Raw genomic sequence first — 26,478 nt, 5'->3', positions numbered from 1 at the left:
TAAAAAAATAGAAAAATTTCCTTCGGCCGGATTTGAACTCACGACAAAAGCAATTCTTGTTTCCAGCCTACAATGCTAGCGCACACGACCACGAGGACCGATAGCAACAACCGTATGATTTCTGTTATATACATAGATACAGGTTATATACATAGATACAGGATATTATTCAATTTGATCAGTTGCTACATTTGCTAATAAAAAGTTGACGATAAGTGTTCTCCCTGAAATATACGCAAAAGAGAAAATACTTTTTGAACAAAGATCCGGCTTTAGATTGGTTGATTTATATAAAGAGAGTGAGTTTGTAACGACACAATTACAACCATGGGATTCAAACTTGTGTTGCGTTATTCAAGGTTTAAAGTTCTTAACATATTTCAGATTCTATCGAGAATCAAATTCAAGGTGTATATTTCAAGGTGAAGTGTCCCTATCTGTTCAAGAAACTTGTATTTCAGAATCTACTGTCAATATTATTGCTAACTTCAAATACCCTGTATTTCATTCAGTTTAGTGTATTATAAAACATTGCTTAGTTCTATTATAAAATTGTTCATAATATTTGTCATATTATTTTCGATATTTTAAAGTATACATATATATATATAGTTAATTTCATTTCTTTATATAATGAAATGTAATCCCATAGTGACAGTTTGAACAATAATCTGTTTCGTTAAGGACTAAAGGATGAGAATTTTATATATAAACAAAAAAATAGTGATATTTAGTTCCAGAAATAGGGATGATCGAAGTCAATGTGCTGATCACACACAAAACAGTTTAAATCCATTTCCATGACCATAGCTAATTATGGACTACAATTGAAGAGAATTCAATTTATTTTGAGCTGTAATCTTATTCATCGCTCTTATTAACAGTCAAATCTAGAAGTTTTACGCATGTAAAATTCTACTTCATTTTTTTGCTTGACAAGAAAAAAATAAATAATACTTGCAGAATATCGAATCACACCTTGAACTGTAACTACATGTTTCTTTCTACTGGAGTCCTATCTGATCAATAATAAAATAAAAATAAAAAATAACAAAGCGAAGATTCGAACCCAGGTCGCGAGAATGGGAATTCTGCTCGGATCCAATGAGCTACGCAAGAAGGTACACGAAACATCTACGCTATAAGTATATGGCAATAATTGTAAACTTCACGCTGTGAAAGAACTGTTTTTCCTTTAATTAAGTTTTACGATATTTCTATAGTGTTTTAAGTGAACTGCAAAGAGATAGATCATGCAGTTATCAATTTGGTTAGGGATTGAGCATTAAAAACTCTTAAAACATTTAATTAAATCGCGATACGGTAGCAAGGAATGTGTAGGGATTTCATTCTAATAGTAATGGGGGAAAAAAAGTATCCCAGGGAAAACATGCATTTTCTTATGTGACAGAGAATATATCACTTGGTAGCAGGGGCGTAGCCAGGATTTGAATTCAGGAGGACCGCTGGCTAAATGTTCATTTGGGATGTGTCCGGGGGTTCACCCCGGGAAAATTTTTAAATAAAACCGCAATCTTAGGCCTTATATTAACAACTTCTACAAATGTCGGGCGTTCGAGACTTCCTGGCTACGCCATTGCTTGGTAGCGTCCATTGTTCCTGATCATAATCAGTCTGATGATCAGTGATCATGATCACAATCTCTTCTACCTTCAGCCATAATTTTATTCTTCCAAACAAAAAAGAATGCCTTCGTTCTACGCATTTGGAGTTCATAAAAGTAAAATTATAGCATAATTAAACGTGTGATTTGGCCATTTGAATGTAAATTTATGTCCCTTACTGACCAAATCAAATCTTATGGGCGCAATCTGCTTCCTAAGCCCCGCGTGTGTGCTTCTCCCTGTTCCCAATAGAAAATTTAGTTTAGGTATTTTCTGCAAAACTATTCGCGAGATATAGAATTTCATACTCAGTACTTCTGTTTACTTGGTACGGGAATTCATAGAATTGGAAATAATTCCTTTGTGTAACTATAATTATGCAGAACAGCGATGAATAAATGTTTTGTATTGGTTAAAATGTATGCAAATTGTTAGGAAATTTTCTAGAGAGGTGGAAAATATTCTTCTCAGGCTGGGACAACAGTAATTAAGTTAGTGCCAAGTAAAGAAAAACTAGAGACGGGGAATTTCCCTAGCTTCCCCCTACAAATAAATCGCTGGTCGTAACGAACGCTTTTCCTGACGTATGACCGTCTCTCACTCTGTGTGGCTCCGTGGATGAGTGAGCAAAGGCGTGGCATGGTAATCATGGGGTTTAGGGTTCGAGTCCGGTTGAGGCCAGTTGCCATTTTTTTCCATTGTTCGTTCCCCATATCTTAAGATGTTTCTCTCCCTCCCTAATCATCTGATGCTCTCAACTGAGTTCTCCACTTGAATTCAACAACTGGTAATGGGATGCTCTCAAGTTCGGGTGAGCTTTTACATGTCTACTTACAAAATCAAAATTTTCGACAAAATATGGATGCTATCCGAACATTTTGTCTCCAATTCTGAATTTGCACATGTGAGTGTATTTCTCCTTCATCATATTATCATCTCCCGTTCTTTTATGTTGTCAGTTCTGACAAAAGATGGCTTGCGAGCAAGATTTCAAATCATAAAAGCGCTATACCAATGGGCTCACTCTCGCTAAGCATTTGATTAAAAGTATATGTTTTCATACTGTAGGAGGGGAGCATTCGCTCTTCCAACCCCCCCCCCCCTGAAGTGGCAGAATATTTATTTAGATTTTGCAAAGTCATTTCAGATCAAACTACTGAAAAGGTGTTCATTCCAACAGCAACAGGATTGGGCTTTCATTTGTTGTTGCACTTAATCTTCACGAATAGGACGAATATCAAGTAGTATATTTGGCATGAGAACTACACGTCTAAAATTCATCTTATTTTGGAGAAATCATGCTGTAGACGGCAGTGGGAATTTCGCCCAAGTGTACGGGAATTTTCAGCTCCTGGCGATTATGCCACCCGCCTTCCTTTACAGCTAATTTGGTTGCATGCTCCCCGACAAATGCTTCGGACTCAGTTGCTGGAGCACCTTAGCCGTAAATCGCCATATGGCTGTACCATCCAGAAGTGTCTCCCGCTGTACCATCCAGAAGTGTCTCTTACTGTACATTTATGCATGTGGCATAGAACATGTCAAATCTTATTATTGTCTATATAATAAACTACTACTATAGTTCTTTATACATCACTTTAGTCTTACAACATGATACATATATATTTAGAAATACCACAACTTATGTATGCATCTACCTGGTTTATTCATAGCGCGAGAATCTGTAGTTTTTTCTTTACATTATGCTATTTTTATTTAGTATTTAGGAAACACGTATTGAAGATATTTGATTACAATAATATATAAATAAGTATGACTACTTATGTAAATAATAAAATAAATGCCTTCCTATTGATTCACACAACTACAAGTTTTTAGCTTGAGTATGTTCATAAAATTCCGCAATAGTATAAAAGCAGTGCTCTTGTAAATACTTTGTTAGTCTTGGTTTAAAAAGGTGACCAGATTTTGAGTTTCTTATGTTGATGGGAAGCTGTTATAAATTTGTATTCCTGTATATTTTGGACCTTTATGGTAAAGTGCTGTATTATGAATGGGAAGTGCCAGATCGCTTTGGTTTCTGGTATTGTATGTATGAATGTCACTGTTGCATTTAAGAGACGGTTTCAGGTATTTTCTTATAAAGATTGCCGTTCGTAATATATAAAATATACTAAACAATGTTCCCTTGCTGATATTTTCGCAGAACGAAATTTCAACATTTTTTGCCATTAGTTTAAAAATTACAAGGGCATGTGAAGTTAAACGGCCCACCCTGTATATACAGGTGTTTGTCAACTATACAGACAAACTGTAATAGCCAATTGTTCACATGAAAATATGTCTAAAAGTTCGTATGAACCTTAAGGACAACTACATAGTTTCAGAGGTAGAGCTATCCAAAATCGTGAAAACGCTAAATTTCAACATATACTTTTCGAATTTAAAAAAAAAAAAAAAAAAAAAAAACGTTTGTCCATAGAATAAAGGAAGTCCATACATACGCATTCCAAAAATGCGTATATATGCGTATGCGAATATATATGTAACGAGTACAAGGAAGCTATAAGTGATATATCTTACTAGCACTTCCCCAATACTATATTATCCTAACCTTCTGTATTAGTCAACTTTTGTTTCTTTGGCCGCACAATATCCTCAGTTTATCACGAAACAAATCTCTTTATGAAGATACACCTCGTAAAAATATGAAGTCCCTAATAGAATAACCTTTTTAGAGATTACGAGTTTTATTTTAGAAAATAAGAGAGGATGATTAGATGCTAAAACTTACATTAGAGAACTCTTGTGACAGTTCATTGTACTTTGCACTGGAAGAAAATGAGATGGTTCTCATATCTCGTGTGTAATATACAAGGCGTTGGAAACAACTTCAAATAACTTTTTGAAGTGAATTTTCACACAAAAATGTGATTAAATTATAGACTAATATGGGTTCTCATTTCGAAGTTACAACTCATCGAAAATTGGTTAGAACAATATGGACAACGTTAAAACTCGAGAGCAAAATATCAGGTGAAAATCTAGTAAAAAAATACTGTTTTTTTTTTCTTTTTGGCCTAGATTCCATTAATTTACAGTACAAAGAATATGGAATGTTACAGGGGTGCCCACAAGGGGGGGCTATGACGCAAACTGCGTCATTGAAATATTTGGGGGGTTATATAAATATGTTTGAGGGGGGGTAAAAATTAATCGAAAAGTTTTTTTTTTCATGGAAGTACACCTACGGATAGACAATTGAGGGGGGGTGCGTCATAGACATGAGGGGGGGTGGGTACCACTTTTCAATTCCTAATCGTTTGTCGTTTCTAGCAATTCAAAGCATTTTAAGAATAGGCCTATCTCATAAATTTGCTTCTGAGCTTCGAGGCTAACACAGTTCTTGCCCCTGTCCCGCATGCACTGGCACATTAACGGAATCTAGTCTCGAGATAATCACTATATTTTTGTTACCTGACTTTCATATTATATTTCGTTCTTGAGCGATGACCCAATTGTTGCAATTTCATTTTATTGTTGCGATCTCTCTTTGATGTGCTTCTAAATGAGGCATTTTTGCACCTATGTTGCTCTACAATTTATTCCATGTTATACAAGAATTAATTTTACCATATCTTTGTTTTTGAACACATTATAAATTTTTTTGTTGGGGGGAGCCCAAAATCGAAAGATTGAAATCTGTCAATACCGGATGGGGTCCTTGATGTATACAAAAGACAAATATATTTATTTAAAAGGAGCTACGAAGTTTTGAGGTGATTCCGTGGGTGCGTCCTTGTATACATGATATTCGGAAATAACACCAAAGCACTTCAATATATATAAATCAGAAACGATTAGAGGCGAAGGGATAAACCAAATTGACAGAGGATGCCACTAATGGAGTATTCTGATTGCCCCACAGGACCGTTTTTCATGTATGCATGAGGTGTCACTTGAAAAATTCAATTAGTAAAATGTGTTAAGTGGTATATCATCGAAAATACCATGAAAAAACAAACAACTTTTGTAGGAAAATTTGTTGCTTTGTAGAATATTGTTTACGAAACAGTTACCATTTATTTGCAATCGCTTGATATCCTGAACGGAAACGCAAATCGATATAACTTGAGGAAAGCTCCAGACAGGAAAAGGTCGGATAATAAGTAAGAAGACTATTGTTAACCTTCTGGAATATCAGGCTTGATAAAAGTTGCTGCTACAGAATGTATTCGTAGTTTGAAGCATTAGAACAGTTTATCAGGTTTCCAATGAATTTTGCACACGGCGATCATAGGCAGCGCTTCGTGAAATCCACCTGTATCAGAACATCACGTATACATATACTGTACTCCGATAGTTAATTGTAAGGTACAAACAACGTGCAATCAAACACCAGTTTTCCTATTGCATATTTTGTTTTCAATACTTGTATCGAAAGTGAAATTTATTGTCAGTAGGTGTATAAAACTTGTATTTTGGTTTCGAGGCGTCTGGAAGGACTAGAGCAAAAGCTGGTTTTCAATATTAATATTTTTCGTACGTTGACATGTAGCGCTCTAAACTTTGGTAAGATTTGGACACTTGTAACACCCTAAAATATTTTGAGGTATTTTGTGTAAACTATATTTCTAAACCTACCGTGTGAAAGTAGTCAATAAACTTAGACAATTTCTCAACTTGCTAAATGTCGGATAATTAGAAGATTAACCTTCTGGAATATCAGGTCTGATAAAAGTTGCTGGTACAGAATATATTCGTAGTTTGAAGCATAATAGTTTATCAAGTTTTCAATGAATTTTACAAACGGCGCATTGTTACACTGTTGCATTGGTTCCCTTTTTATGCAGCAATTTTTATTTTATTAAATACTTACATTTTCTAGCTGATATGTTCGAGTTTGTTTACAAATATCTGTAGTCTTGGTCGGTTTTTAAATTTTTCCAAGCATGTATTTCGAATTCTGCATAATACTTATTTTCTTGCAGGTTATTGAACATTATTGCCTCGCAACTTTAAATGATCGCATTTACATTGCTTCTCTACTCATTCCACTTATATTTATTGGATGGATTAGGAATTTGAAGTATTTAGCACCTTGTTCCATGATAGCTAATACTTTTATGGCTGTTGGTATCGGAATCACTATGTATTATTTACTAAGTGATATTCCATCACCGAATGAAAGAGTTCATATAGCCAGCGTCCATGAGTTCCCGATGTTCTTCAGCACAACAATATTTGCAATGGAGGCAATCGGCGTCGTAAGTATAAATATAATTTGAGTGTATGTGAGCATGCCAATAGGGACATTATACCTGATCTTGTAAAACAAGTTTCGATAAAAGGACAACAAAGTTGTTATTAATTTTATTATGCAACACGATTATAAATCTGAAAGAGCACATGATTGAAGAGAAATAAAATGGTCGTCTAAAGCAAAGCTTCCCAAACTATGATCCACCAACCACAAGTAGTGTTCCAGATGTGTTCTTCAGTTTCATTTAAATTCACCATTCTCCAAAACAAGATACAAAACAATTCAGATAAATTGTATATCACTCATTATAGTTGAGAATCAAAAGCAAGTATACGCAATGCAATTTACCTAATGGAGTAAAAATTATAAAAGTTTAATAGCTTATATGGGTATATTATTATAAAAGACTTACAGTACATTTCAATTAAAAAACTAATATATATATATATATGGGTCTGTATATTGCGATTATGCATAGCACTTAAATGATGTAATATAAGTTAGGTCCAACGGCACATATGATTTTACAAGGATATGTCTTGAAGTTATAGGAAAATTAATAGAAAAATTATCAGAAAAATAATATAAGCTGGTGCACATAAGCAGATATTAACCTACTGATCTTTTGCTCTTCAGTTGTGATGATGGAGATCCATAACGAAGTGATTAGTACACAGCATCATGGAGCACAGACACTCTTTTCTACTTGCAACATAGTCTCCAGAGCATTTATAAATGAACCATCTATTGCTCTTGTGACGTACCATCATTTTTGCCATGCGTATGCAAGCATATCCTTTAGGACTGGCGCACAAAGTTGATGATACACAGCAGAATGCATTTTCATGATGAAAATTCTGTCATATAACTTGTTCGGTGTACCAGAAACAATGAATTTATGTCGAAAATAATCCTCAAGTCTCCGAATTACCAGTTTATATTGCCGAAAAAAGTACACATGAAGAGACTGAATAAATTTGGTGGTCTTTGGGAGTATAACTTCACACGAATGTTTTTCTCATGTAACAATTTTCGCACGTCTTCACTCGTCTGTCCACTCCACGAGTCAAGCAACAGCAGGGAATCCTCTTTCACATAAGGAATAAACACGTCTTTTAACCACCGTTTGACGTGTTCGCGAGTGAATTTACCTGATTTGCTCGCATTAATAACAATGTTCAAAGGTGTCTGTCTAGCTAACTGTTGTTTCACTTTGGATCCGAACACGCCTTTAGGCTCCTGGAAACATATATATGTGTGTGTGCCTAGCCGTACTGGGGAAATGTGAATTTGGATGGTATATGTGTGGCACACTGAGGCCAAAGACTGAACGACTGCTGTGTATGTTTCTCACCTATTTCTGACAAAGTTCTACCAGAGGTCATTTCGTACTCAAACCTAGGCTGATCAGTATTAAAGATGCATTCGCTGTTGTACGGTTTCTCATGTATTATTTTAATAATTTTAATCAAAATGTTGGGCATTATCAAGTAATTCACCTTCATTTTCAACATCTTTCTTCGTTACAAATTGAGTAATCCATCGTGAGCGAATCCTGTGCTCCTTTTTTAAATTTTTTAATGAAACCACGAGAAGCACGAAATTGATAGTTCAATTTCCTCGCTGTCAGTAGCATCTACGCTTTTAAATGATAATTATGTACCGTAAGTCCTTTAGTGCGATAAACGTTGAATGTTTTTAGTACTTCGTATTTTAGTAAAGACATGACATGAGAGCGAGGAGGATTGTTACGGAATTTGAAAGCCTTATACACAAACGCCGTATTGCATTTGAATTTCTTCGCTGCAGCTGCAACAGTGTTATGTTTCCCATTCTTTTTCAATAATGCAACGTGCTTCTGAGTTTGTTTGTATTTTTAACGACAGCTTCTGTTACACGTACAGATTTAGTCCGGCTTGGGGATGACATCTCATACTCGCTCGTAGAAGGCTCAATTTCACTAATTGATGGACTAGTTATCTGTTCCAAATCCATTTCGTTTGTCGTATCTTCATGTTCACTCTCTGTGTCAGTGTCTACATCTAATGTGTCACTAACTGTTAGAAAAACGTTACCATCATATTTGCTTGCTATCAGTGCAAGAAATGTACCTGCAAATGTCTTATCCTCTACCCCATTCTCACTCACGACACTATATTTTTCCACCACTGCTTGATTTAACTTGACTACGTTTATCAGATTAATGATTCGCATTTTATGCACGGAACGAATGTTCCACTGCTCAACAAACGCTTTCGTACCGAACGTCACACGCCTGCCCGCACCAAAATTGTTGTACTACTATCGTTTGTCATTCGGAGACAGACACCATACACCTCACTGAACACCCAAGTTGCAATTATTGTCTTTAGGAGAACTCTCTATATTCTGCGTGCTATGTCTTAAAACCCTAAACAATAGTCTAAAATCAAGAGAACTAATAAGTCTACTTTGTTGGTTTTTAATATTACGGAGTACAATATTGGAGAAATTCACCACATTCCCATAGAGTATTTCAAACTAGAGATGCAAGGGCTCGGAAAAAAACCGGCTTTTTTGGAAAAAAACTCGGTTTTTTCTGCTTTGCTTTTTTGCTTCGAAAATTTTGGGCTTTTTTTCAAAATACTGCTTTAAATTGATAAAACAGACTTTGTATCGCTTCTCTATAACACAAAAAATCATTTAATTAGTGGTTGGTGCTGATAATAATATAAAACATCGAAAATAAACTATGAATTTCGAAAAAATATTTCAAACAATTTTTCTTCAACATATTTACATTATGAATTCCACAGGATTAACCAATGTATATAATAGGAATTTTTTAACCTCCTATATACAAAAGTAAGCAGAGTTGGCAAGAACCGTGGTTGTTTTTGAATATGCCAAAAACCCGTTTTTTGGGGGATGTTTAAACCAGGCTTTTTTGGTTTAAACCAGGCTTTTTTGACTTAGATTTTTTGCTTTATGTATTTATATTACATATTCACAGAAATAGCCTAAGTTTGTTTCGCCTGGATGTTATTATGCAACAGCGGGGTTATGCCGGAAGAACTCCCATAAGCTTAAAGAAGTGCGGTCAGTAAATTTCTTAAGTTGAGAATCTCCCGCCCTAGCCATTGGGAAAATCCCGTCATTACTTGAAATGTAAGACAATAACGGGAAAATCCTGTTATTGCTTTGCATGTAAAATTTAAAGGTCAACGTACCATAATCAGTACGCTAAAACTGAGGTATTAAATTACAAATTTAGTACCGGTACGTAATATCATTGAAAGTCCAATCCAAGCTAATGTTGGAAGCTACGTAGGCAATCGATAAATTTTGCCGATTTCTATCAATATATTTAAGCAATATTGGCTCCTTTATAAAACAACACGCATTTAGGCATGTAGAAATATACAATTTGGTTTGTTTCGTATTGTCAACCAGCATTCGACCATTCTGACAAAGCTTTTCTTCATTCCATCTGTGAATGTAGAAATAGTGCGTGTACTGTGAGTTGGGCGACTTCCTTTTTTATTGTTTTTAAATCGTTATTATTACTAATTACCAGCAGTGACGGTTTTGCGAAGGTTAGGGGAGCGGTCTTTCGGACTGAAGCCCGTTCCCCAAAGTTACGGAATGTCTGCAACAAACGAAATATCTATTATTTATGCCTTTACTCATAAACTTTAAGCTCCCGTCAAATAAAAATTACGAATGTTTAAAAAAACTAAACATTAGTAAGAAACCCTTCCCAAAATACTTTTCTAAATCCGCCACTGATTCTCAGTATAAAATGATTTTTAAAGTTGTATCCGGAAGATTATTGCTAAACATATAAACGAAACGAAATATTAGTTATGCCTGTACTCATAAACTTCAAGCACTTCCCAAATAAAATTAGGACTTTTTAGGAAACGAAACAATCAGAAAAAAACCTCCTAAAGTACTTTTCTAAATCCGCTACTGATTATTTGTATAAATTGGTATTCAAGGTTGTGTCCGGAAAATTATTGCTAAATCACTTCACAGCTACAGTATAACAGAAATGTGGAAGTACGGTTTGACGGATATATTGAAAAACGTACGCTTTGACGGATAAATAGAAAGACGGGCAAGTTAACCTTTTGCGCTAGAAGCTAGAGTACTAAAAGCTCTTAGAAATGAAACACGGATGACAAACTAGAGAAGAAAAAAGATGTCGATAACTCAAAAGTTAAAATAAAGTTAAATAGCCTCTAAAATTACCCTCAAACAGGGTGGAAAAAATCATGATTTTTTTCAAAAAAATCATTTTTGTTGATTTTTTTTTATTTAAATCGATTTTTTTTGATTTAAATCAAATCTTTTTCTTCGTATAATATAAGTCGCGAACTGAAGAAAAAACATTAGGAAATAGTATTAAATGTTAATTATGTCATTTCTGTGAAAGTATTGGGTCTTAATTTTGAATTAATTCCCAATCGTTAACCTATTTCAATCCCAAACAATGTTTCTTAAGCATTAAGGAAAAAGTACAGCAATGTTTATCAACATGACACTTTTCTTTTCACGAAAGTTACTGATATTTGGCAGGGGCATATTTTTAAACAATTGGAACTAGCTAGCGGCACGAAATACTTATAAAGTACATAAATTTCGCTCGATGACCTATGGAACCCGGAGGTTCAATGCCATGTTCACAAAAGCTCTCCTGACTTCTATCCTTAGTCAACTGAATCCAGTTTCTATTTTGTATTCTTATTTCTGCGAGATCCATCTTAATATTGTCCTCTCATCTGCGCCTAGGTCTTCCTAATGGTCGCTTACCGATTGGACTTCCAGTTAAAACTTTGAAAGCGTTCCTACTTTTTTCCATTCTAGCTACATGTCCTGCCCACCTGAGCCTCCAAGATTTGATGACCCTAAAAATGTTTGGTGAATGGTATAAATTATGCAGTTCCCCATCATGAAGTTTTCGCCATTCCTCATTTCCATTCCTTTTGGTTCCGAATATTCGTTACAAAGAGAAGAAAGCAGGGTTCACCCGTAACCCGTTCAAACGGAATTTTCCCTGATCGTTCCCTATATGATACTCGTTTTCATACTGTGCTTACATACATTTGAGTCTCATTGTATTATGATTATTATCTTCCATAATCAAAATAACAGAAGAGAAACGGGATTTTACTTACTTTCACTTTAAATTAATTCATTTCGGAATTTGATTTAAATCAACGATTTTTATTTAAAAAATCAAGTGATTTAAATCTTGATTAAAATCGTGATTTAAATCAGACTGATTTAAATCAATCCACCCTGCCCTCAAATACTACATTCTTCATGTTAGCTTTAATTCGTAAAACATGTGCTCCATCCATCTTGATGGTGAATTTCAGAGCGAAATATCACATTCAGGTCATGGAATTTTTATCTAACTATAGAATATACTATAAGAAAGCTATTTAGATAGAAAAATCATGAAGTTGAAAAAAGCCAAAATTTCCAAAATTCTCGTTTTTTTCCCAAAAAAGCCGGCTTTTTATGTGAAAAAAAACCATCGATTCAAAAAAGCCGGCTTTTTTGCATCTCTATTTCAAACACAAAGAATAGCCATATATGTCATTGCAAGTGTTAAAACACATGAGTAAACAAGTCTCAAAATTTCTTGAGTTGTCAAGTGTGTGATTTAAATAATAAATAAATCCTTGAAACATCTGCTACAATTAGTTATTTATCACAGTTTTGATATGAAAACTAGTCTCGCCCTTATTATAAGCGAGTGTTTTATCATTAAAGGTGGAAAGATGCAGATATTTAATTATTTAATATTGAAGGAAAAAGCAAGAAAGAGGCTTGTTTTATGGATTGCAAGTTGATATTGAATCTTGTAACAATCTTTATTGCCATCTCTTCTTAGCAGGTGTGTATACATTCTCTTAACACTAATAGCAGAACAGACACAAGAAAAGTGTATTCTAAGTTTTCAGGTGTATATTCTAAGAATAGGTTGTGAATTGATAATTTAAATCCTCTTCATTGTTCAATGCGTCAGCGATAAATCGATTTTATTTAGACAAACTGACGAAAAATACATTACAGTATTTTAACTTCGTAATATGCACGGTAAATTATAGGTTGTCAAGTATGACTATTGGAAAGGAACGCAATATTCTGCAACAATGAGGGTCTTTGCGTAAGGTTTCAATATTGGAGAACAAAACACAATATAGTGGACCATGTAAAATAGCCTAAAATAGATTTTTGGTTTGATTCAGTTCAAGTCCCACACTTATGCCTGCTACGCTAAAGGAGACCTGGACCTACTGATTACTGGTGGATTTTCTAATATATATCTGAACAATCCCTTCGGTATTCTCTGCTCGTTAGTACTATTAAACATGTGTTTCATCGACCAGCAGTCTATTCCATCGCACTTTGAAATAGGTATAATTTGTTACATAGCCGCTATTCCATTTTTCTCTACAGGCATTTCGATTTAATTAACGATTTCTCTCACTAGGCTCAAGATCTTATTGGTATAGTGGTTCTTGTGGATCAAGTGACTTCTACTGCATTAGTTAAAACACTGCATTTGCTCGCACGACCATGTTTCATAACACAAATCTAACTCGCACAGTTTTTATATGTTCCTGTGGGTGATAGAGCTCTTAACTCTGAACTGAAAACAGATGTGTAAATATTGGTTACGGAAATGGATTCAGGAGTAAATTCCAGTGCTATTTGATACCCCACATGAGCACCTTGCCATTTATCATATTTGACCATGAGTCAACATGGCGCCTTTCAAGTCGGCGATCATGCACTGGAAGTACTCCCACATATAGATTCTATACCTTGGTTTATAATATTGAAGTTAGACCTACCAAAAGCTTTTTCATTTTTATGCCAAAAGGGTATTGTTGGACATTGCCTATTGGATTTCAAGATGGCGTCGGTGTAGCAGCTCAACGAAGCATTTACGCATCGAGTGACTATTACCACGTTACTTAGCATCTCGAACTGAATCTAGTCACTAATTTTCATCTAAATTCAACCCTCACGGTTTATGGATCTTCCTTGTTAGTTAAATATTGAATCTCGCTCAATATTGATATTCACGAGGAGTAAAAAGTAGACCTACAGCTATTCAAGCGCAATTAACCATGCCATGCAGGTCTTCGGTGGTGGGGAAGCAGGGCTCCACACTTTCTTGATCTGTGCTCGCTTCCGATCTGTTAGTGTTTAAACTGTGGCACAAGTCTTCTGTCAGGCCACTGTACAATCACTTTGCGTGACAGCCAGATGTCCTACACAACACTACAAACTGTCTACTTCCAATTAAGGGATATAAATAACTTTGCCAGTTATTGTATCCTTCCGGAAGTTTCTTGTCAATATTAATTGGTTGAACTTGATTTCGCTCGAAATGTTTCACCCGATCGACAATCAAAGTTGCGAGATTGGGACATTCGACGTTTTACACTTTACAGTTACGAACATAGTATTACATGCTGCCATCTTTATACTATGGTACGTGCATATAATTGCTGATGTTCCAGTGTCGTCAGTTGTCAGGTCACACTGGTATACAAAAAAATAAATAAAGTTTATGTCACAAGAATAACAAACTGTTTCTGGAAGATAATTTGGCCCTGAATCCAAATCAAATTACAGAATTTCTCCATCGGCCTCAGTTTTCATGTGAAAGTGATTTTTGTGCATGCCTATTTCAGCTTACGTATTATGTATTTGCCATAAAGACATGATCTCGCAATAATAGTTTCTTACATACAGTTTTTAAAAATCGGTATTAGTACACGAGGGAATCAAATGAATGAGCAGCATAGATGTAAGTAAAAATTAAGAAACTTACCTAAAAATGTTTTCTTCCCGATTCCCTACTAAACTTTGTCTCATGAAAGTTCCGTCGTAAGGTCCAGCAATAGTCAGACAAATATTACTGGATTATCATATTACTATACTCCACTTCCCTTGATAATGCTTTTTCATTTGAGAAATATCCTGGTAAATATGTTCACCATGTTCTTCACCAGTCGCTTCCCTTTGCCATCTCATGTGTGTGTGGACACGTACTTCTGTTTCTACATCGGTCTTGTTTCTCATTACGTATTGCCATACTTGAGAAATATCCAGTTTCATATGTTGTGCTGTACTTACACTGCAGATATGATAGCACCCTACAGCCATTCGGCTGCATTTTATCATACGCGGAACTAGAGGGGGTCCTGGGGGTCCGGCCCCCCTAGAAGCCAAGTTGGTCCTCCCCCAGAATTTTTCTACTGGCCGAAAATAATCCTATTAATTTACCTCAATTTACGCATAACAATTTTACTGACGCTTGCATTCCATATATTTAATAGTGTCTATACTCGTCCGCCCATCGATTAAAAAATGTGGTCTGGTTCTTGGATGTAATAAAATCCCTGGACCAATGTGATAGTAGGCAGTATAGCAAACTCTCAACTTGCGCTATATGTGTTTTTTTTTTTTTTTTTTATTTGATAGCTTCATTAATGTAAATTATTTTTGTATTGCTTCAAGTAATTAACATTACTGACGAAGTAAGAGTTTCTTGTTTATATATGTATGATAAGCCATTGTTATTGTCTTGTTTATAGCATACTTAAGATTCTCAAAGCAAATTATTAAGGTGCACTAAAAAAAAAAAAAAAAAAAAGGAAGGAAAGAAGAAGGTGAAATCTTGAACTGCTAAACTCAAGCGATACATACACGCATGTAATGCCCATTCAAAAGTCACTATTCAATATCGTATTATTATTATTATTATTATTATTAATTATAAACTGAAGTTTGTGGTTAGACTTAAGGTATAAACTGTAACCAGGCGCGCACCCAGAAATTTTTGTGCAGGGTGTCGAAAGTTGGTAGAGGTACAATATTGCAAGACACAGACACGATGTTATTCTGCATCCGAGTAAACGATAAATAATTTCCAGTAGCGGAAGTCGTGCAGCCCAGGAACACTTTTTATATTTTGTTTTTGAAAAGTGAGTATATTTGTACTATTCCAAAGAAAAAAAAAATGTTCCTGATAAGCTGATATTTTAGTTCCATAATGTAAAAGTTACATGGGTATCGCAGCAATAACAAGAGCCAGAGGAATTTTAACGGAGCAAGTCATTTCGTCTCTTGGTACGGGGGGGGGAGAACATGTACCAAGGGACTTAAATTATTGTACCTAGGGAAACCATAACTCTAATGATAAATCGATTATTGCCAACTAATTTGTTAAACAATTATCGCCTTATTTATAAATAAAAGTAAATTTAACAAAAGGAGTGCAAAATAAATTAAAGTCATCAGAATGTAGAAGCAATACATAGGTATCTTAAATATGCTGGAGCATTTACTTGTTACTTCCACTTATATGCAGCAAGAAATACTCTTCAAATGTCAGAAAAAATACTTTGATATACGAAAACCATATATTGCTTTCCAGTTCACTTGTTTCTCTCTACATGCAATTACTTTATGTTGCCCAAATGAAGTGTAGAAAACTGAATTCAGCGATAGGAAGGCAAAATTGATACGAAATTCAGGAGGACCAAAGGTGCCATGTCCCGTGGTACATTGTGTCCCTGAAACGCACAACTTCCCCTACTTTACCTATATTCACAGGAAAAAAATTATAGAACTAGATTGTTTTTATAAGAAAGGATAGAATATAGATATAGTGTAAGATCAAATCTTTCAGCCACATTAATAATTTCTCTGTCAAAGTTAGTATAGTTTTATTAACAAAGCACACAAATGTCTGTCAAGCAGCGGTAAAAGTGGATCTGCAAAGGTAGGGGGACGGTAGGTAGCGGTATGACGTGAAGCCGTCCCCCTGCCTATCTTTGCCCATTGTAATTTTTTAGGAACCGGGGGTATGCCGTGTATATTTTTTGGAGGAGACGGGACGGCGTTCACCCGCGTCCGCCTCACTGTTATCCCTGCTGTCAAGTTACTAAGATTGCATGCGGTCCAGATCGAATGAACTTTTCATAAGTGCGCCCTGGTACAGCCAAAACACAATCTTGAAAAAATAAGATTTTTTAGGGTCTGAATTCGGTGGACCCGTCCGTTGGTGCCCCCTGGCTGTAACCATATTTCCCGATGGGGTTGATACTAATGATGCTACTACAACAGTACGCTAAGAAGCTCGTATGTAATTCAAGAATATTACAAGAGTTGACTTATATATGCTCCAAGACGTTGAATATATTGCTTATAAAATTTGATTTAATGATTTAAAATAAGTCCTTTTATACCATTTAATTCGCTTTCTTTCTCTGTTAAAACAATGCGATCAACACTATTACCAATCAATTCTGCTGGTTACGTCTTTTTCTCGTTAAATGTTTGTTGTTTCAAATTTTACAATCACTTCTACTTGTCCATCAGAGCCACTTATCATAGGTCCTCCCGAAAATTTTAAATGGTAACGTGTGTAATTTAATATTTAATTGAGAAAATAATAGAAAACAAACATCTTTTATAGGAAAACGAGTCCCTCAAGCCCGTCTACAAGTCTTCTCCTCCCGTATTGTTGACCTGCTTCTCTTCTATTTGCATTCTTCTTAATATTAAAGTTGTACGGGAAGTTACAAGTTAGCTAACTATATTTCTCCGATTCGGTAGTTTTACATACCATTATTTGTTTTTTAGTTAAAAATGTTTTCTGTATAAAAAATGATTGCATTTCTTAGTTCGCAAAGGTTTGTGTAATTAAGCTGCAACACTAGTATAATAACAACGATTTATTGTAAAACTCAAAATGAAAATATTTTACACTTTAAATACAGAAATATATAAATATTAGCCCATGACTGATTTTCAATATATATAAAAAATTATATATATAAGATTTTAAATTATATCATCACTTGTATGTTTATTTGTGTTTCTATTAGATGTAAGAGTAAACTGGGAACATGATAGTTAAGGTTTACCAATAATGTACTTTCACTAAGAATTGCACGCGTAAAACAGTAATAGAAAATTATGAGTTTTCATAATTAGAGTAGATTTTAGGTAGTTATTTAATAGCAACAGAAGATAGGAAGTATACAATTTTAAGCAATAGATTTTATGTAATAGATTTTCACTGGAATGTTACATGTCAGTGTCGTGTTAGAACTAAATAACTTGAAGATATGATAATGCGGAGTAAGGGGGACTCAGAACGAAAGGGTGGTCCGGAAGTCGGCGTACCCCCCTTTAGTTTCAACAGTATAGTGTTAGTTATGGTAGAATGTCTGTACATAATTACCTTGAAGTCTTAAGAGTCATAAACATCGATATGATCACCATCCATGTCGTAACAAAGCTGAGTTCTCCGCCAAGTTCTCGCAGATGTTTTGCGGAGATACTTCGGAGTCACGAGGGTGAAGGTGTGTTCTACAGCTGCTCGTAATTCCTGCGTTGTGCGCTATCGAGTGTTTTTTATTTGTTACTTTATGAAACCCCGGAGAGTATTTTCTGGTGTCGTCAGATCGGGACTTCTTGTAGGCCAGGCAAAGGGAGCTGGTGAAGATGCACAACCTCTTCCAATCCAGCGGCCAGGAAACGTCTGATTCAAGTAATTGCGCACGTGCATCGCGAAGTGCGCTGATGCTCCATCCTGTTGTATCACAACAGTGTCTTTGATACAATTTTCTTCCAATTGAGACACCAACCACTCATTAAGCATCTCCAGGTAAGAACGTCCTGAAAACCATCAGAAAACACCAAATAGGGGTAACCCCATTTCCCGACCATGCTGTATATAAAACATTATAACAAAGTCTTCTAAAAGATTCTTTCAATTTTCAGAACTAAGAGGCCGTGCCCCCCGCCCCTAGGAAAAGATCCTAGTTACGACAATGCATTTTATATTCACAACTTCACTGCTAACCATCATTTTGTGCTTGTTTGCGATACAGACAGTAGAGACCTGCACGGGCCGGGCCTGGCCCGAGGCCCGAAGCCCGGCCCGGCCCGCGGGCCGGGCTTGGGCGGGCCGACTCTGCTATTTCTTTGGGCCGGGCCAGGGCTTGGGCGGGCCGACACTGTTATTTCTTTGGGCCGGACCGGGCTTGGGGTTGGGCTGGCGGACACTGATTTCTCTTCAGATCGGGCCGGGCTGGGGCCGATCAATTGCAATTCTTTAATAATTATTGACTTTCGTTAAACGATAATTGGAATAGAGCCAAACGTTGAAGAAGTGCAGGATTGCAGGCATTGCGCGGTAAATTGAGCTCTGACCTTGACCTTCACTGAACTCAAAATATGATAAGAAGGGATGGGAATGTTTTGCCTGTCGCTAAACAATATTGCCATCTTCACTTTATGCTAAAAATCAATTAAATTAGATTTTTGTTACAGGGGGAACGGAGTTTTTGTTCTCTCGATGACAGGCAAAGTTCTAGGAAACAATGGTACCATTCGGGAGGCAAGCGTCAGGTTGTGAACCAGAGTTTAGAAAATGTTTCTGAGGGTTAGGTCAAATTTAGTACTACATTTTGAGAAAGATTGGGGCTCGAGCTAATTTTTTTTAAAAATTATCGGGCCGGGGTCGGGCCAAAAACTTTTAAAATTTATCGGGCTCGGGCCGGGCTTGGGCCAAGAATTTTAAAAACTTATCGGGCCGGGCCGGGCTCGGGCCGAAAATCTCCAAAACTTTTCGGGCCCGGGCTGGGCCGGGCCTAGGTACGTTCGGGCCGGATTGGGCTCGGGCCGAAAAATTCGGCCCGTGCAGGTCTCTAACAGACAGTACCGCTGAAAACGACAGAAGACTTTCTCACTGAATTTGCCATAAACCACATGAAAAACGGACTTCACTTAGAAATTCTACACCCAAGTAAAATCCGTGAGCTTTTTTTTTTTTTTTTTTAAAAAAAAAATCATCCTGTATTTTAGGATAATGACGCTCAATTTATTTTAGATATTTAAACTTTTTTGAACACTGCAACGTCTGTTTGAGCATTTATAATGAACTAGTAAAAGTGCTTCACTCGGGAACTATAATATTTATGCACACTATTTGAAAATAAAGAATTGAGCAAAATAAGTAACAAACAGCAACCCCTTCGGCGTTGCCCCTCTGAAAAGTAGAGTTGAGTAAAATAAATAACTACTAGCAACGCCTCCGCCGTTGCCTCTCGATTCCTGTGCCAGCTGACACGCACATTCCTGACTGAACTTGGGCTGAAATATCATTAGGACTATTTCCAATCATCCTAGTTACCCCGAAAAAACTACAGGTTCGACGATAATCTCGGTCATTTTGGATATTTTATCTTTCACCCCCTCTCAACCCCACCTCAAAATTATGGCAACTGAACTTGCACTTAGATGGCATCGGAAGTGTCACTATTCATCTTAGCAACCCAAAAAACTATGGATTCGACGCTAATATATGCCATTTTCGATTATCTTTACATGTCACCCCTTCATTCCTAAGGATGTCTTACCCCTATAGTATTTTTTTCAGATTGTAAGCCATATGTATATGTCAACTTATTTTTACAAACGAGGCTACATACCGAGTTTCAACTAGCTAAATTCAAAACTTCGTCAAATATATTATACCATCTCTTTCCCTTTTAAACCCCCCTCCATCCTCTTAGGATACAAACCAAGATTTGTATAGATTCTACGGTCTTTTCGAAGCTGGGGTTTCTTTAATAAAATGAGTTTCAAGTATTCCAAGTCAACGATGTGGATTTGTATACCGGACAAACAAACAAAAAATCGTATACACGCATTCATTTTTATATAAACTATTCCCAATAAAATAAAAGTATAGTTCCAATTTTAATGCCACAAAAGTGTTGCGTTCTTGAGATATACGAGAAGAATGTACATGATTTGTCAAGGAATGGTTGTGGATAGTGGTTAGCGTTGTGGCTTCATGACATAGAGGTTCTGGGTTAGAAAACCGTCTACGAAATATATGATTTTTTTTTTAGTTCTTCATTCTTCAAAGAAGATTTTTCTCTCTCTGTGCAATCGTCTGATGCTTCAGAAAGAGTTCTACAACTATAGATGTGATGATCACAAGTTAGTGAGGAACTTTGATTCTTTTCCTTCACAAAATCACAATCTTTCTTGGAATATGAATCCTGTCCGATTATTTGTTCTTCTAATTTTAATCTTGCATATGAGAATGTATTCCTCTTTTTCCCCCATATTTGAATCTCTCTCTCTCTATGCGGTTCGCCACGAATTACACATACGTTTAATAACTATAGGTAGTAACTGACGTTTCTTCTTGAGTTATACTCCAGATAATACTGTCGTTTTGATAGCAATCCTGCTTTCTTCGGAAACAACTTCTCAAACATGACAAAACCACTTTACATTTAGTTAACGTGTTAATCTGATGAACACGTTGTAACTCTCGATTCAAACATTTGTGCAGGTGAATTTCTAACTGAACTGAAGGAGTATACTACAGCAATGACTTAACGAAGACTGCCTTATATGAAGCAAAAGGAGTGGGATGAATTGAAAACCAGGCTAATCACTCAAGGATGTAAGTTGAATTGTCTATGCACGCTCAAAACAACTTGTTCTAGCAATTTAGTGGCAAAGTCCTTAATCGACCAATCGATCGTATCATTTTCAGTGGAACGATCTGTACAAAGAAATTTTTGTTACCAAGTGGGAAACATCTCCATCCACGCCCATTTCGACCCAGATTTACTTGGCATATCTATGTTCCTTGGAAAATCCCTTCCGAATGCATTGCTGGGTCTTAAAACACACATGTTTAAATTCCGGAGGTATGACTTCGAAAGTAATGATTTTAGCTGCGCTCCCTTCATAAGTTTAAAAATATACGCTTCTTAAGTTCATTTTCCCACACATTCGTCACCTTATCCTCTGAAACAACGCATTGTAGAACACATGTTTACTGAGTTGAGTTGATTTGGAGTTTAGCGTTCCTTTCAGCAGTGAGACTATATGAGATGTTTACCTACTGATTAACGTAGAATCTGAATCACATGATCTCCCGCCGGGAATCGAACCCGGATCTCCCATACCAAAGGCGCGTATGCTAACCTCTTAGCCAAGAAGGGGCTCACATGTATATTTAGATATTTTGCTCATTTTCATGAGAGGACTCACTCTTTGGAGTATGTCGTTTAATTTTTTTGGTACCCGATATATAGATAGATGAACAGATCAATATATACGGTATAAGAAATATGTACAATAAGAGCAGGACAATTATAATTAAAGTACAAAGTTAGTAGTTACGTTTAGAAGCAGGTAACCTCAAAAATTATATTATTATATTAAAGTTGTCAGTAAGAATGTTTCAGCATTTTATATCTTACAGTTAGTTTTTATTGCTTAATAAGCATCTTTGAAAAGAGTAGCTAGCTCTTACAGTGACCAACACTATATATATGACTAAATCTTTCTACTAAATTTTATCTACTAAATTTTCATTAATTTCTATAACCGTAGACGTATGCCCTTACATACTAATGCAAATTGTCATTTTTTCACTTTTATTTTAATTTATTAATTTTGAAATTAATTGTAATTATTTTGTCTTAGATTAATTTTTAATTGTAACTAATTATTTTGTAACCTTATTTTTAAATTCAGAAAATGACGTACTACAGCTAAAGAAATAATTTAAAATTTAACGGATTAATATTCAAAATTTATTTAATATTAATTCGTTAAATTTTAGATGATTTCCTCTAGCTATGGTATTTTTTCTGAATCTTAATGCACAGAGTATTTTAAATACTACTACTACTACTACTACTACTACTACTACTACTACTACTACTACTACTACTAATAATAATAATAATAATAATAATAATGCTCACATTGTGCTGGCAACACTGCAAGTTCTGAAGTATTGATGTTTCTGGAGCCCGGCGCAGTCTGATTTTACGCTCCTTGTGGGGGATGACTCATGTGTGTTATGTTGCTCATGTTCGGTGGGATATTATAAACAGAAGTGAAGTAAGAAGACTAGGCAGTAATACATGGTATTGAGATGCAGGATGAAGTGCAGTTTACGAATGCAAATTTGTGTTTATTGGTTTCTTTTGCTTGTAGTTAGTGAGTTGAGCAGTACATACAGTGAAAAATGTTCTAAGTTTTCTTCCGAAAATCTCGGTTCTTTCAATAGATCTCTTCGTCAGAAAGTGCAAGAAATTGATTTTTCGTGTCCAAGACCACAAGATCCTACAGAATTCACAGATTGCTGTAGTGATGGTTATTCGTGTTGCTTGCCCAGGACTAACTCGGGTCATCCCATATTGCTAGAAAATAAGGAGGAAGTTATTCCCATCATAGCTATAACTGTAATATGTACGTGTGTTGTACTGACAGTAACGGTAGTAGTATGTTGCTTCTGGAGTCGGTGTCTTCTTTATAATACTTGTCGAGTAAATTATACTGACGGAGGTCTAGTGGCATACATAAAGGATGACTCGCCAAACTATGCCGTACCATTTGATGATCCTCAACGGAATAGTTTCTCTCCAAATAATGTAAAGATTAAACCAATAGAGGAAGTCTGATTGTGATTATCTACGTAAGTAACTTATTTTTTAATAGCTAAAACTTTGTGGTATGAATTTTTATTCTATTCTCCCTGTTAATAACTCTAGCGAATGTCCGAATACATATGTTTAATATTGAAAGACCGTACACGCAACACAAAGCTTTATATTTATATGGGGAATAATTTAGTTTCTAGGAGTGCAGTAGCGTAGCTAGAATTTTTTCAGTGGGGGCCAATAAAGGGCCCAAGAAAATTTTGAGGAAATCATCTCCAATAAATGAAAAATTTTATTCACACACACACACACACACACACACACACATATATATATATATATATATATATATATATATATATATATATATATATATATATATATATATATATATATAATGTATGTGTTCAAAGTGAATGTTTTCATCTTTGTTGTTCATGACTTTACTCTTTTACAGTGAAAATGTAAGAATTTACTACCTCAAACAACTAGAATACATTAATACAATTGATTTCTAATATAAGTAAGTAGTTATTTAATCACTGAGTTTAAAATATTTGTAGTTAGTTGATTTAAGTGGAAGCAGATAAATACACTTTTACAGGTAAAGAAAATAGCTCATAGGTTCATGCCTCTACTTAAAAGAGGATCTTCCTGTTCTTGTGGGCAGTAACAAACTTATCAACAACTTCAAAATCTAACGGTTTAGCAATTTTCTTCAATATGACGTAGTCCTAAGTTTTTCAACCCCATTGAAGTTTTTCAAATCAGTGATTGAATTGCATGTATGTCTTTAATTTTTTCAAACATGAGAATGGCCTTTCACATGTAGCACGAGAAACTGATATAGTCACAGAGATGATATGTAGCTTGTAGGTATCTAAGAACGCGATTTTTTTTTTTTTTTTTTTTTTTTTGTAGACTCAGAAAAGATGAATGAAATTCATCAAGAAATCAACTTTGGTTTTCTCTTGTCTTCATACAACTTAATTGTGTTTGGGAAGATTTTGAGTTTGCATTTGAATATTTCCAGATCATTTCCATAATACTGTGCCATAGGCTCCACAATGTTGTAATTTAGAAAGTTATCCCTTTTTGGATGTAGCGTGGTGATTGATCTAATGATTTAGCTACATGATTCAAAGCGTTTTCCGTCTCAGCGATTGCCTTATCAATGGTAGGCACAAAAATGTATCTTAGTATATTATCTTTAGAAAATTCGTTTTCTCCCTCCAATGAAGGAAGAGATTCATCCGAAATGAATTAGTAATGTTTCGATGGCGAATGTCTAGTTCGTTTCCACGAGACCCCTATAATCTATCTTTTTCCGGTGTCACAGGGATTTTTTTACCCCTGGAAACTTTTACCCACTAAAAAGTTTTACCCCCTGGAAATCTTTACGCCCCTTGTCGGTTTCTGGTAATTTCAAAGGAAAAGTCAGAAGTCACATTAAAAATTCATATCATTGAATGTGATCTCTAAGTGTATGCACTCACTTTGGACAAGATGGCTTTAAATCCGAAGATTTGGAAGGGGGTAAAAAATTCCTAGGAAATAATTACCCCCCTGTCGGTTATTGGTTACTTCAATACTGAAAATATAATAGATACTGAAAATATAAACATTTTTATATGATAATTTTCACCCGTATTCTTCGCTTCCACGTCGAAATTCCAAAAATCGATTCTTTGTGTTATCTTACGTGGCAGATCTTATGTACTGACCAATCTTTAAGTTTCAAACTTAAGCGGTTGTACATACGACTTGAGATTCTTCTTTTTACAAGCTTTGCACATTGTTCTAGTGGCTAGCTAGTGGCTAAAATTTATCAATGTTTATCATATCTCCTGAACGGTTTGAGATATCGAAATGCTATAAACGGTAAAGTAATTTGTACGTTCATTGCAAACCATAGATGTAACTAGATATGGTATTTATCTAAGATTTCTTTTCGAAATAAAGACTTTCAAAAATTTCAAAATTTTCAACCACTGTTAGTTCGTTCCTATTCATTCGGAAAACGTCATACCATGACCATGGTATCCAACGGTAAAGTACTTCGATTATCCTGTGCATCTCTGTTGTGCTGTATCTGCGTTAGAGGCTTCCAAACTTCGGATGTTTCTTATACCATAATATCCTTACAAGGGACATCCCCCAAGTATCCGGCTCCGATTTCAATGATTTTTTTTTCGATAGAGGGCATGTGTGCATTGTTTGTGATGACAAATTTTTGCCATGATGCATTTTTCTATATTTTAATAATTTTTAAGAGTTGTGATGTGGTTATTAGAGATTACTGTAGAAGTCCCTTACTACTCTTTGTAAACGGAGTGCTAATGAAAAAAAAAAAAATGAAGAACAATCATGTGGATACATATAAGGCCTAGGGGGAAGTCGTATGGTAGGTATGATCTTGACAAACGCCACACTCAATATTTGTCCATGTAAACGCTTTCTGCCATTTATTACCGTTTTCCTTCTATGGTCATTAACGTTAAAATCGGAAGTGGTTGAGTTCTTCAATTTCTGCTTTAAATTGAGTTTTAAGAGATAAGATGGTTCTTATTGTTTCAATGTTAAATCGATTGTAAACAATCTCTTCTCGGCATGTCTAACCGCTCTTGCTCTTTGAAGATCAATATTCAAACAGGAAGTATTACATTTTTACCACTTCTGTTTATAGTTGAGAGATATGAGTAAGGATAGTAGATTGTCTTAAGACGCTGAATCGATTACAAGAAAAAAAATGCTTCTCGCTATCTGTTAAGGGTAGATTGATTTAAATAAAGATCACGATTTTAATAAAGATTTAAATCACTTGATTTTTTAAAAGAAAAATCGTTGATATAAATCAAATTCTGAAATGAATTTATTTAAAGTGAAAATAAATGACTGCTCTGTTATTTCGATTATGGAAGATAATAATCATAGTACAATGAGACTCAAATGTTTTGAACGGGTAGCGAGGAATCCTGCTTTCTTCTCTCCGTAACACAGGGTTTTTAAATTGTTAACTATTCCAACGGGGAAATAACCATTGACATTTAAGACGAAAATTCTTTTTTGTTTGCGTCTGCTTCTTTCCAGACAATAGGGGCGTATTTAAAGGGGTCCGATC

The 26,478-nt window shown here is 35.4% G+C and overlaps 1 protein-coding gene across 3 annotated transcripts in view; it reads left to right on the top strand.

Annotated features, from left to right (window-relative positions):
• Window positions 1-26,478, top strand: part of LOC145662765 (proton-coupled amino acid transporter-like protein pathetic) — a 1,517,009-nt gene that overhangs the window by 1,343,161 nt on the left and 147,370 nt on the right. For 2 of the 3 annotated variants that reach the window (XM_081728636.1, XM_081728637.1), the window contains one exon: window positions 6,578-6,853. The exons of the other annotated variant lie outside the window; for it this stretch is intronic. In XM_081728636.1, coding sequence (XP_081584762.1) covers window positions 6,578-6,853 — 276 coding nt within the window. The remainder of the gene's footprint in view (window positions 1-6,577; window positions 6,854-26,478) is intronic. 3 annotated transcript variants of the gene reach the window in all.

Source organism: Thermobia domestica, chromosome 10 (assembly GCF_964235325.1).
Source record: "Thermobia domestica chromosome 10, izTheDome1.hap1.1, whole genome shotgun sequence".
Taxonomy (NCBI): Eukaryota; Metazoa; Arthropoda; class Insecta; order Zygentoma; family Lepismatidae; genus Thermobia; species Thermobia domestica.
This window is presented reverse-complemented; position numbering and strand designations above follow the sequence as displayed.